At 50.6% G+C, this 13,733-nt stretch overlaps 1 protein-coding gene across 1 annotated transcript; it reads right to left on the minus strand.

Annotated features, from left to right (window-relative positions):
- Positions 1 to 8,911: 8,911 nt before the first annotated feature.
- Positions 8,912 to 12,969, minus strand: Sowahb (sosondowah ankyrin repeat domain family member B). The gene has a single exon (XM_028881930.2). It carries the CDS (start codon positions 12,536 to 12,538, stop codon positions 10,223 to 10,225), a length of 2,316 nt encoding a protein of 771 aa, XP_028737763.1. The 5' UTR covers positions 12,539 to 12,969; the 3' UTR covers positions 8,912 to 10,222.
- Positions 12,970 to 13,733: the final 764 nt, after the last annotated feature.

Genomic DNA, 13,733 nt, shown 5'->3' on the forward strand with positions numbered 1-13,733 from the left:
ATTTTAAGGATGCCTGAGGTTAAGTGAGCAACAGTATAATTATATAGTGTTCAGATATACCCACACCGACCCACACATGGTTCCCCCATCTTGTGTCATCATACATTAATTTATTTGCTATAATTAATCAACCAATATGAATACACTATTATTAACTAAAGTCATTAATTTGCTCAGCTTTCCTTACTTTTTGACTAATGTCCTTTCCTCTTTCAAGACCCCATCCTGGATGTGTTATGGGTAGTTATCATTTCCCATCCTGGATGTGTTAAGGGTAGTTATCATTTCTCTTTAGGGTCCTCTTACCAAGACAGTTTCTCTGAATTTGCTGTTTGTTTTTTGTTTTCTCCAGACAGGGTTTCTCTCTGCAGCCTGGAACTTGCTTTGTGGACCAAGCTGGCCTTGAACTCAGAGATCCGCCTACCTCTGTCTCCCGAGTGCTGGGATTAAAGGTGTGCACCACCACCACCCTGCTGACTTTGCTTACTTTTGATAGCCCTGACCATTCTGAGGTGTGTTGGGTAGACATGTAGTAGATCCCCTCTGCAAGAATGTATCGAATATATTTTCACTGTGATTAGACTTGGTTCATGTGTACCTGGAGGAAGACTGCCAAGGTCAAGTGCCATTGTCCTTGTATCACAGCAGGGTACACATGGTCAGTGACTCATCATCACAGGTAAGAGTGTTGACTAAGTCTTCCTACTGTGGCTTCCTCTTCTCCACTTTCTACGAGGAAGTCACCACAGTCAGCTCACACTGGAGGAGGAGAAACTGTCTTCCACTGTAAGGACAGACAGCTTGGATTTCTACACAAAATCTGTCTCATTGCTCCCATTTCATGACTACTCCATGCTTTGAGTCATAATCCATTCGACTCGGTTTTGCTTGTTCTGCCCACTAATTTGACAGAATTGTTAATCCATGAAAAATTATTCTGATAACCTGAGATTTGAAAACTAGAAACACTTCCCCTTCTGAGCTACCTGTGAAGCCGGGCAGTGGTGGCGCATGCCTTTAATCCCAGCACTCGGGAGGTAGAGACAGGCGGATCTCTGTGAGTTCGAGGCCAGCCTGGTCTACTCTACAAAGTGAGTTCCAGGACTGCTTCACAGAGGAACCCTGTCTCTGGAAAAAAAAAAAAAAAAAAAGAAAAGAAAAAAAGAAACAAAAGAGCTATCTGTGGTTATATAGAAATTTTTACTTTAAATTAAAAATTTTAAACTAGCCTGAAGATTCAACACTCAAAAAGGGAAGAGGCATTCAGAAGTCTCTCGGCTGATGAAATGCCTTCGTGGGGAAATACACTTGCTGCTGCCCAGCCCAGTGACCCTAGAACCTACTTAATGAAAGGAGAGAACTGGTGCCCACTACTCGTCATCTGACATACCATGCACATATACCATGGCATACATGCACACGCCTATCCATGAACGCGCGCGCGCGCGCGCACACACACACACTCCACACACACACACGTAATGTGTGGGATGGTTTTGAAATCTGTTTACAAGTCTATGATAGTCCTTATTTTAAGAACTAGACCCTCTCCCCTCCCCTATGGTGATCTACGATTCTTCCTCCAAACAGAATCTGACAGAAGTGCCTCTGTGTGGCTTCCAAGACTGGCATCATGGAAGACCCCACGGCCTTCTTTACGTCTGCCATGAATTGCTTGTTCTGAAGGAAGCGAGCTGCCAACCCATCCACTTGTGAGGATCCTCAGGCTCCTCTCTGGGGAGGGGACAAGAGCTCCTGTCAACAACAGCAGGGACCGAGGTCTTTGTCAAAAGCCAAGTGGGTGAGCCCGAGTCCCCCCATCCCATGCAGACATGGTCAAGCCTGCAGCCCTGGATGATATCTGTCTAGGCTTTCACGAGCTTTCCTGAGCCTTAAACTACCCATCCAAACTGTTTCTGAGGCACAGAAATGTGAACTAGTACATGCTTGATTTTTTTTTTTTTCACCTGCCAAGTCTTGGGGTAGCTTGTTATATGGCAACATATAATTAATAAATTATAATGCTATATTTATAGTATCAAGCGGTGAGACCCTTAAAAAGATCCAACAGGACAGTTTTGCTAGAAAGAGAAGATGTAACCCATGTTAAAGCTGCTTTCTTGCACATTACAGTGAGTAAATAAATTAACATTGTAAAGCTCACTGTTGGTAGGGCTTCTGGGAGAGAAGATCATGACTGGTACTTTACTTAACATGATTCAGTGCCCCTGAAGCTGACAGATGAAATGAATGCTATACTGCTCTCCCTGGGGCAAGAGCCAGAAGTAAAAGCCTCACGCTGATTTTCACAACGACATTCCTATCAGGAAGCACTGTTTGTACTAACGAGAAAAGATTCAGAAACCCAAGAGTAATGGGATAGCTAAGCATGGCTGAATATGGTGCATGTTTTCTCACTGTTAATTATGTCAACAGTCAGGGTTGAATCCCCAGCACTCCAATAAATAAATGGACAAAATATAAACAGAAAAACTTGTATATTCATTTACATGTACGTGTGTATGTCAGCACGTGTATTCTACAGCATGTGGAGGTCAGGGAACAACTTTCGAAGTCAGGTCTCTCTTCCTGTCACCCAGGTCTCAGGGATTGGACAGGTCACTAGGCTTGGTGGCATGTGCCTTTACCAACTGAGCCATCTCACTGAACCTAGACAGTTCTTTAAGAGCTGGGAGTGGGGGCTCACACTTACCACCCCAGTACCTGGAGGCAGAGACAGGAGAATTACCAAAGGCTCAAGCCAATTTAACTTGCACATCAAGACCTGGTCTCAGAAACAGAACAGAACAAAACAAAAACAGCCATTTGATCATATGTACAGATAGGTAGGTAGGTAGACAGACAGATAGATATAGATAGACAGACAGATAGATAGATAGATAGATGATTGATAGATAGATAGACAGATGATTGATAGACAGATCCCTTTCCCACGCTTATGTTACATGATAACGTGGCTGTAAAATATTCTCCTTACCTACTAGGGAAAAAGAGATGAAACCCCACCCAGCAATGCTGGCAGACCTGGCCTGTTCTAAACTGTCGTCAAGCAAAGTCCTTCCCTCCTCCCTGTCCTCTCTGTCCTCCCTGTCCTCCCTGTCCTCCCTGGCCCCATAAGCAAACAGAAAGACTCAGATAGGTGTTCAGAGAGTTCCCGTGCTTCCTGCTGGTTGCAGCAGGCAGCCAGTTTCCTGGAAGAGGAGCCTCCTACCTGGTAAATCCCAGACCCAGAACCCTGGCAAAGAAACTACTCAAAACCCAGAGAAAACTGTTGTTCACATGACAGGAATGCAAAGAAGGACGGTGGTGGGGCACATGGCAGAAAGAAGCCTGGCACGTGTGAGGCCTGGGTTTGGTGCCCAGAACCACACACACACACACCCCTACACACACACACACACCTACACACACACACACCTACACACACACACCTACACACACACACACCTACACACACACACACCTACACACACACCCTCAAGCTTAGCACATTCAGGGACTAGCCCTTGGATGACAGAGAAGGAAATTGTCATGGAAGCCCAAGCTGCTCCACAAACCCCTCAGCTACCCCACCCTCCATTACCTGAAGACACAAACACATTAACGTCCTCTATCTGGCTCCGAATGCAACATGCAGTTCAAATGGAAGAAACTAGTGATGAACTGACCAAATAAAAGTGGCATTTGGCACAGAGAATGGGTGTCACCTTTGTTACAGACGCTGGGCTGACTGGTACACACCGAAACGTTGTCAGGGACTGACTCATGCTGTGAAATCAGAAGAAGCTGTTTGTGCTTGTTATGGCTCTTTCTGTATGAAAAAACAGTTTATATATATATACATACATACACACACACACACACACACACACACACACACACACACACACACACATATATATATATATATATATATATATATATATATATATATAAAGGTAGTTGTAAAGCCAGGCCTGGTGGCATACTCCGATAGTCCAAGCTGAGACTTAAGCCAGAGAATCACTTGGGTTCACAAGTTCAAGACCACCCTGAGCAACATGGTGAGATCCCCTGTCAACAGCAAGGACAGAGGTGTAGCTCAATGGTAAATTACTTGCCTAGCATGTGCAAGGTCCTAGGTTCAGTGCCTAGTACAAAACAAACAAACAAATAAAAGCCAAACTATAACATATAAAACACTACCTTCTTTTTATTTATTTGGTTTTTCAAGACAGGGTTTCTCTGTGTAGCTTTGGAGTCTGTCCTGGAACTCACTTGGTAGCCCAGGCTGGCCTCGAACTCACAGAGATCCACCTGGCTCTGCCTCCCGAGTGCTGGGATTAAAGGTGTACGCCACCACTGCCCAGCACAACCTTTTATTAACCATGCAATTTTAAAGATTTTTTTTCCCTCAGAAAGTGAGTAAAGACATAAGTGCTTCAAAATCCCATACTCTGTTTTCAAATAAGCCAATTATTGCCTGCTTCATTTAAATACTTAGTACATACCGTGTGTGTGTGTGTGTGTGTGTGTGTGTGTGTGTGTGTGTGTCTGAGTGCAGGTAGAGAGGCCACAGGGCAACCCTTGATTGTTTACCTATGTGTTTTTTGAGACAGGGTCTCTCATAGTTGCCTTATCTGCTAGACTAGCTAGCCAGAGAGCGCCAGGGCTCCACCTCCTCTGACTCCCCAGCTCTGGGTTTATGAACACGTGCTACCACATTCAGCTTTATTTTGTGGGTTCTGGGGACTAACCCCAGGTCCTCGGGCTTGCACAGTAGGTACTTTATGGGCGGAGTCATCTCTCCAGTCCTTCAGTTATATTTAAAGGTAAGTTTTTGATGTTTTTTAAACGTCACCATGTAAATAATATATAAGTAATCCCTGTGAACTAGAATAATTTATTAGTCAAAATGATTCAGTTCCGCTGGAGTGAGGCAGGATGGTCCCAAGTTTGAGAACAGCCTGGGCTACATAGCGAATGAGAGGCTAGCTTGGGCCACCCAGCAAGACCCTGCTTTGAAACAAAACAAAAACCAAAAAACAACGACCACACAACAAAAACATTCCAAACCTAGCAGGTAACAGACATTTGCTAGAGTGACTTCCATTGCTCAAATTCCTCCTCTAGGGGAAACTTAGACAATGCCTACCCCAAGGTCCCCACACCAAACCCAGATACCTTCTAGGTTTACTCTGGAGAGCCAGTGAGTATGTTGGGTTTACTTACAGAGCCGTGTGTGTGTGTGTGGGGGGGGGGGTGTTCCAGCCAGGAGCATGGGTGGCCGGAAAGCCGCCACCCTGGAAGGTCCACACCCAGCATAGATGACGACCGCGTAGACACTCGCCTATCCCTAGGCCTTCCCAGTTTATATACTGCTAGCTCTTCCCTGAGGCCATGTGCAATTAAGGCAGAACTGCATACAGCTGGTTGGGAGGAGTGGCTAGATACTCAAGGTGGGGGTCCCGGGACCCTCCCAGCCCCTCTTTCTATCAGGGAAGGTCAATAGTCAATAAGCCCACCTGTGACGATCCTTTACAAGTGGGCACACCTGAACTCAGGAAGACAGCGGCACTTTGAGAGAATAATCCTGTATATAACACCTGCCCTATCACCTTCAAGTTTCCTGTATACATTTTCTGTTTTCTTCCAGGAATACCAACTGTTTATAACTTCACAGCCATTTTTCCATCATGCAGTAGATTTAAAATTTTGAAGAGATCGGGTTTTATTTTCTCAACCCAGAAACACAAATAAAGACATTTAGAGTTTTGAATCTGAGAAATGTCGCACAGAGACACACCCCCCCCCACACCCCAACTGACTTTGAGTCAACGGTTCGCACAGTAACAGAGGGCCCGGCACCAGACCTGTATCCAGGATGCTGAGAGCATCAGGTGATGCCGCTCCATCCGCCTCTGATCTTGCAGGTGGTCCTGAGGAGGCTTATAGAAAAAACAAACACCTGGACCCAAGAGGCCCTGGAGGTGTAAGGTGACACACGGGTCGGGGTGTAGGGTTTTGGTCAGGGGGCACCCAAGGCAACTTAGGATGCAGATGTCTTTGTCCTGTGCCTACATAATTACTCCTTTTCCCTTCTCAAAGGATTCTAGGCTGCTCCAGGGGGAGGGACTTCTGTGGTTAGAGAGCCAGCTGCCTCATGCCTGCCTTTCTAAGAATCCAAGAGACTCCGTAAGTAAACACAATAAATCTTTTGGCATGAGAACAGAGACACAGCCAATTTGGGGTCCCATTATCCGCACTATAGGATATGCAGGCCAGGGGTACGATGATAGAGAACACTGAAAACTGACACTTCAAATCTATCGGAACTTTTAACAAGTAGCAGGTTGTCTTGAGTTTCAAGCTCTCCCTTTATGAACTCCTAATTCTGCAATTAGCAGATAGGAATAAAGAGAAGAAGAAGAAAAAAAAAGAATGCGTGTGAGAGATCATCCTTGTTGGACACACTGCTTCTGAAAGGACTGTGCACCCCTGCTGGAAAAGCTGTTCCAGGACCCACTTTTCCGTGGCTTATGGCAGGTCTGCGCAGTCCCACTTGAGGAACCAGGATGTCATTTTTGTGATAAATACACAGAAAGACGGTCCATCAGTTACACGCTACTCCAAGGTGCTGTTTGGCTCAGAGACCCCTTTGGGACAGAGTTTAAAGGACTGTAATGTGAAGAGGTGGCCCCAGGAGAAAGCAGCCAGCCTCTGGGTTTCCCTCCACTTGCTACATTAGTAATATATCGCACCTTTTAGACCTGTCCATCCTAACCTCTCTCTTACCTTTTTATTTTTATTTTTTGCATGTGGGGGCAGTGGGGCAGGGAGGTATGTCTGTCTCGGTGTGTATGTGGAAGTGAGCGAAGGAGACCTGGATACTGAACCAGGTGGCTCATGCCTTTACCCACTGAGCCATCTTCCTGGTCCATGAGTCTTGATGCACACCTCTGTCCACTGTTATTTTCAGTGACTCCATCTCACAGCTCCCATCTCCAGCAACCAATGAGCCCTGGGATGCAGGAAGGCTGAAAGGGTATCCTTAGGGCAATCTAGATGCTCAACACATTCCCAGTGAACGTATCCAGACACGGTGGCGTGGCTGCTGTTGAGGTTACGTAAGAGACGACGCAAGAGGATTGCTTGAGCCCCGGAGCTTGGGGCTAGCCTGGGCAACACAGCAAGACCATGACCACCTCACCTTTTTAAAAGAGGGAAAGGAAAACAGCAACCAAGTCAGCCTGGTCTATTTAGATGAGTTCAAAGTGTTTTCTCATCTTCACAGTCTCAAGGTAAAATCAAAACCCTTTGCTTAAACACACGGGGTAGTTGGTCTAGGCCGTGGTCCATGCTTATAATACCAGCACACGGAGGCTGAGGCAAGAGGATTAGGAGTTCAAGGCCACCCTGGAACATGAGACATGCTCTCAAAAAAGCAGAAAACGAAATCAAACACTATGGTAAGTCAGCAATTGTGAGGTCAATAGAATCCTAGTGAAGCAGCCATGCCTACATCTGGAGGTCTTCACCTTGAATCCTCTTTATAGGTTGTATTTGGGCTGTGTGTGTGTTTGGTTTTTTGTTTGTTTCTTTTGTTTTGTTTTGAGGGATATGAACAACCTTACCACGAAGGTAATAAATACATATGGGTTTCCAAGCTGAAGGAACCTAGGATGAAGATTGAGTGAATGGGGCCTTAGCACCCGCCCCCCTCTCCTCCTCCCCCCACCCCTCACCCGTTAGGTGTGGTGCCACCTGGGGGCAGGGTTCACAGCAGGGGGAAGCCAGGGAAGGCTGGAAGAGCATTCCTGCCTGCAGAGCCCTCCCTGCCTGGACTTTGCCACAGGAGCAAAAGGCTCTTTCACCCTGCCCTCCACCCTCTCTTCTGCCCTGACTCCGCCCCCCCCTCCTCCCCCCAGCACTGTGACCTGGTAAGAGAGTTCACCAGGTCAGGTCCCACAGACACCGAACAAAGGACATGAGAGCCAACCTGGGCCTGTGTTCTGACCACTGCGGGACAGCCAGCACTGGGCTGTGTGGAGACACACTGAAGCCGGCACAGGAATGTGGAGGAACCAACAGAGCTGGTTCCTTGGGAAGGCCGGTATCATCACTCCTGGCGGGAGCCAGGACCTTCTTATTTTCTCAGCCTAAGGAGTTCTCTCTCTCTCTCTCTCTCTCTCTCTCTCTCTCTCTCTCTCTCTCTCTCTCTCTCTCTCTCTCTCAAAATCTGGTATTTGGAGTGTTATATTACATTGGGTTTCCCCCATTCCTGACACATACGCCTTTCCCCCTCTTGCCGAGTATCACAAGCTTCTCTCTGTTGGAACTCAGCTTTGAAAGACACCTTGGGAATGAGTCGGGAGGTACAAAGCAGCCAAGAACAAATAGTTGAGATTTTTAGCTTCTAGCTCGGAGAGAGATCATATCCCGTTCACCTATATAAACCCCATAGCACTGTGCAAAATATTTGTTGAGTAAGCTAATCCAGTTGTGGCAGTATGGTAAACCCACCGGCTCCCCAAAGAAGCTGTTTACTAGATTATTTACATAGATGTCTATTTTGTAAACTTAAATTTTCATTTTCCTACCCCACCCCCCATCATGTTTTCTGATTTGATTTTCCAGTTTCACCCTTTAGGTAGGGGATGAAAAGGCTACGTAATTGGAAAAGCTCACAGAATTGGTTAATCTGTCTTTTTGGTTTTAAAAATGATAGGAGCTAGGGGCACTTGAATAATACACGGGGGGTCCAAGATTCTATCCCCAGAGAAAGGGAGAGGTGGAAAAGAGAAACTGATTTCAGCAACATAAAGTTAAACCACAAAGAAACAAAAAGATCTGACAATCATCGAGCCCACTGTGTAAAAACATTAGCAATAATCAGAACGGTACAATATCATAAATTATAATGATCTGCTGGTCTTTTAATGCAAGAAAATAACCAGAAGAAACACAAAAACACTTTAAAAAATACGGCATCATTGCCACTACACATGAAAATATTTCCATTAAAAAAGTAATCTCTGATTGAACTTTGAACTTTTCAGCCCTCTTTGGATTTACATTCGGTGACCTGCACATTCTGCTGGGATGTGCAGAGTCGTCACTCTGTGATTTCGGCCAGGGATCGGCACTGATCCGCCTTCCTGAGAACTGAACGGGACACTTCCTGTTAGACATTCAGTACTTCAAGGCTAATATTTAATCTTAATTGGCAAGAAGTTTAGTGCAAATGACGTCATACTTAGCAGCCTGACACAGTTCTGATGGTGTTAACCCTTCCTTCCCACTTCCCCGGAAAGACCCCAGCTTTCTCTTTTCTCGAGTGTCAGCTTTGACCTTGGAAGCTATTGGAAGCTGTCAGAGATGATTCTGTTTGCTACACAGGGAGTTTCCCTTCAGGGTGAAGAGTTTCAGTCATCGCACAAATGAAGAACCAAACTGCTTTCATACTTGGGCAGCTCACTTCGGGGTGGTACAAAAAACAAACATACAACACCAGCAAACAGGCTGGGCCTGAACGGAGTCATTTCTCTGGAGAGTGGAGTCAAGGTCATCCTTGATCTCTCCTATCTGCTTCTCTGATCACTGGCAAAGATACCCAGAGAAGAGAGTCATCAGTTTACACCAAGCAACCACAGATGCTGTTCACGGGAAGGCTCGGACACAGGGCTGAGGAAATCTCTTCAATCAAATTCAACACTCTCCAGTAACAATTTTATTTCATTGGTTGGAATGCCAAAAGGCACATAAAGAAAATGAAGGGAAGCCATCTGACTTCAAACCTGGTGCTTTCCACTCAGCCAAGATTGATTTTGGAGATGAATAGAAGCCAGAGAGCTTCCAACCAGGGAAGCGTGTGAGCTCTGTCAGTTCCACGAACTGCCTCTCTCTGGCGCATCTGTTCCCATTCTAGTAAGGCCTGGCGCGGCCGCAGAAAAACACTGTGCCTTCCTGTGCTCAGACCCTTGGCTGGCTCAGGAGAGGGGGACCCTCCCCGGGCTGGAGTGCCTGGCTCTGCTCTTGTCTACATTTCACAGACCAAACATATGAGCCTTCAAGAAGTTGAGATGACCCTTGAGGACACCATTTCGCTGGTCCTTTCTCTTCACCAACTCCTAGAAGTTTCTGTTTCCGCTGGGTTCTCTCACCTACTTAGCAGCGGGGTTGGGGGTGGGGAGACACTGCCTTCCGGAGAGAGGAGCCCACCTCAGTCACTGTACTCTTCTTTCTCCTTCGGGGTGTGGAATTTCTCATATTGGCTGGCCAGTTTCCATTTGTTGTGCTGAGTTTTGAGCAAAGCAGCCAAGGAAGACTTCCGGGTGACATTTCTAGACATTTCCCGGCTCTTGACCTTCCTGACTGGGGAGGAGCTTTGTACTAAAGGATATACAGGGAAGATGGGTTTGCCCCGGGGTGCACCCAGGAGCTGCCATGTTTCCCCAGTGGCATTACTGCTCAGATACTGCCACGGCTTCTTGCCACTGTGGTCCCGGACATTCACCCGAGAAGCCAACCTTTGCACTAGCAATTTGATGACTCCCTGGTGGCCGTGGATAGCTGCGAGGTGCAGCGGTGTATACCCACAGCTGGACCTCACGTTGACGTCCAGTGCGAGCCCTGCCTTCTGGGCTCCAGAGATCAAGTCCTGAAGGGCACGCAGGTCACCATGCTTTGCTAGCCAGTGCAAGGCTGTGTACCCGGTCAGGAAGTCTCTGTGCAAAGCCAGCTGGGGATCTTCCCAGAACAAAGTCTGCACGTCAAGCCAGGAACCACTGGAAAGCTTCACGATCCATTCATGCTCTCTGGCATCTAGGGGGACAAGGGGTGACCTGTGCTCAGAAAGCCTCTGGGTTACCAAGGCAGCAGATCCATCCCTGTTGGGGGCCCATGAGGTGTGTGGCTGACCTGCCACAACATTAGCGTCTGCCAAAACAATATCCACCCTTGGGCTGGGCAGGGCTCCTGCCTTGGAAGGTTTCCTGGACCGAGGTGGGCGCCGGCTCCTTTTCAACAAGTCTTCATCAAGATGCTCCTCATCAGAGGAGGAGGGGGATTTGGTTCCCGCAGTACGGGCGCTCCTCCGGAGAGACCTCCGGAACTTGGGGGCTGGCCAGGGCGAAGCCTCCTGGGGGTGGTCTCCAAGGCTTTTAGCTACCGTTGAGACCTTCCTAGAACTGGGCACATTCCCTTTATTCCTGAGGCTCCGCCGGATCCGACTGGGGCTGCTGTCATTTGAAGACACAGACAGGCCCTCCATAGGATCCCTGGGCTCTCCCCAAGAGGAAGTTCCCAGGACAGGTTGCAGCCCCTCTTCCGGGGTCCCGGGAGACTCTTTGGGTCCACTGCTGCTCTCCTCGCTGCCGTGGCTCTCTTGATCCACAAAGTCATCCAGATCCTGGAGGGACAGCTGACAGCGAATGCTTCGAAAGACAGTGGGGGGGAGGTTCCCGGGCCAGGATTCTGAGGACTCATCAGGAACCACAGGCAGGAGAGAATGAAGAGACGCCGCGGGCTCTGGCAGCCCAGAGTTTGTCTCCGAGACCCCAAAGGCGGTTTCCAAGGGTAGCTGGAGGAAGTCGTCTGGCACCACCGACCAGGCGCGAGTGGGGGCCTCAGGCATCTGCGGGCATCTGCTTACCCACTCTCGAGTGCGCTGCTGCTGCTGCTGCTGCTGCTGCTGCTGCTGCTGCTGCTGGGTAGGATGGGTCTGGGAGCCGGCGGTAAACAGCTCCAGCGGCTCACTGGAGGGAGCCGGGAGGGGCAGGTGAGCGGGCAGGGACGTCGGGCTCCCGGCAGCCTCGATGGCTGCCGGAGGCCAGCCAGGCGTTGCACACACCGGCGCTGGCTCAGCCGGCGCTCCTTCCCGCAGCCACCCGGGAGCTCCGAGGTCATCCGGGGCGGGCGCGGCGACGAGCTCTGGCTCCTCACTGGCGGCCGCAGGGTCCTCGAGATCTCCGGGCAGATGCTGTCCGGTGGGGTCCCCCCAGCCATTCTGTTGGCATTCCCAGCAGCAGCGGCCCCGCGTCTCCGCAGCCGCACACCTGCCTCTGGTCTGAGCAGCCTCGGGCCCCGGTGTCCCCCGGCTCGGGCTGTCCCTGGGGCCGTGCTCGGCCCCGGCGGCCGCCTCCCGCGCGCTGCTGCCGGTTAGCTCATCGCCACCCGAGTCCACCCGGGGCGCAGCACCTGCCGGCGGCGGCTTCTGCGCCTCCCGGTCCCGGGGGCGGTGGCGGTCCGGCTGCTGTCCCTCTGCGGGGGTGGGTCGCTGCAGGCCCTCCTCCCCCAGCAGGTCCCTGTACCTCCTCTTGAGCACCACGTACTTGGTGCCGTCGGGGTCCTGGCGCACTGCGGCCACCGAGTTCACGAAGCCCTTGAAGAGCTCGCGGCGCTGCTGCAGCTGCCCGGGGGGCACGCGAGGGTCGCGCAGGAAGCCCTTGAAGTGGCTCAACAGCTCGGCGTTACGCACTCGGCCCCCGGCCTGGCACAGAAAGTCCAGCAGGGCCTCCTGGCTCAGCTCCCCGGCCATCGCTACCGGGTCCCAGGTGCCCGGGGCGGCTGCGTCTCGAGCTCCCAGAGCACTCCCCCTCCGACAGAAACCCGGGCCTGGCGAGTGTCACCTGCGCCCGGGGCGGCGCCACCCGCCTCCATCAGCCGCGGAGACCGGCGCCGCCCGCATCCCCGGAGCGCTCCGGGAGGGTCGAGGGTCCCCCGGGGGCGGGGGCCCGGGCTGAGTCCCCGCGCGCAGCCCCGGTGGCAGAGGGCGGCTCCCAGGCCGCCCCTGAGCGACGCTGGCCTGTGGCAGCTAGTCCCCGCCGCCAAAGTTCCCGGGATAGGTCGGAGTCGGTTTCACCTGCGCGCTGGCTACGCCTCTCCGGCTCTGGGGGAAGGGCCCGGCCCGCCTCCTGCACCTCCGCCCTCTGAGGTGTCCCCCAACCCCCGCCACCCATCCTGGGTGAGTCAGGCTGGTCCAGATGGGGACAGCGCGGGGAGGTGAGGCCGGGGGCGAACGGCTCTGCAGGACGCACTGCCTCCCCCGGGCCCGGAAGGTGCAAGGCAGGTAGGCGACCGGTTGTCCCTCGGAGTGCCTGCCACTCCGGGAACAAAAGCCATGGGAGGTCGGCTCTCTACCCCGCGGCACAAGTTCCAGCCAAAGTCCACGCGGGTGGGGGGCCAACAGACAGGCTCTCCACTGTTAATCTTTATTAACGCGGTCTGGGGAGTGGCTTGGGGTTCCCAGGGGCAGGATTGGGACCCGGAAACTCCACCTTGACAATCTCTTTTTGGTTTGGAGATACCGAGATACTGGGAAGGCCTCTCCCGGGGCACCGGCTTCAAGGAGTTCAAATGTACCTCCCTAAGTCTGTGCCGAAAGCCAAGTCCCTGAAGCTACAGCCCAAGGTTGGTTTCTGCCCCGCTTTTTCCTGCGTTGTCTTACAGCTCAGGGGGTGGGGGAATTCACTGTCAGGGAGTTTATTGCCTGGGAAGCCAAAATCAATAGGAATTATGTCTCCCCAGCTAAGGTATTCGATACCCAGGGCTGTTTTGTTTTTATTTAGTCTAAGATTTGTGAACAGAAGAGATTCGTTCCATCTGTTTCAGGCTGGCTTCTTGGTGAAATCATTGCTCTGAGTGTGGAAGTTTTCCTCCGTGCGTTTAAAATGTTGAACACGAGACAAGGGTCTGATTCCGCCCCAGGGTGGGTGCTGGACTCTCTTGATCTG

This window comes from Peromyscus leucopus, chromosome 10 (assembly GCF_004664715.2).
Source record: "Peromyscus leucopus breed LL Stock chromosome 10, UCI_PerLeu_2.1, whole genome shotgun sequence".
NCBI classification, from domain to species: Eukaryota; Metazoa; Chordata; class Mammalia; order Rodentia; family Cricetidae; genus Peromyscus; species Peromyscus leucopus.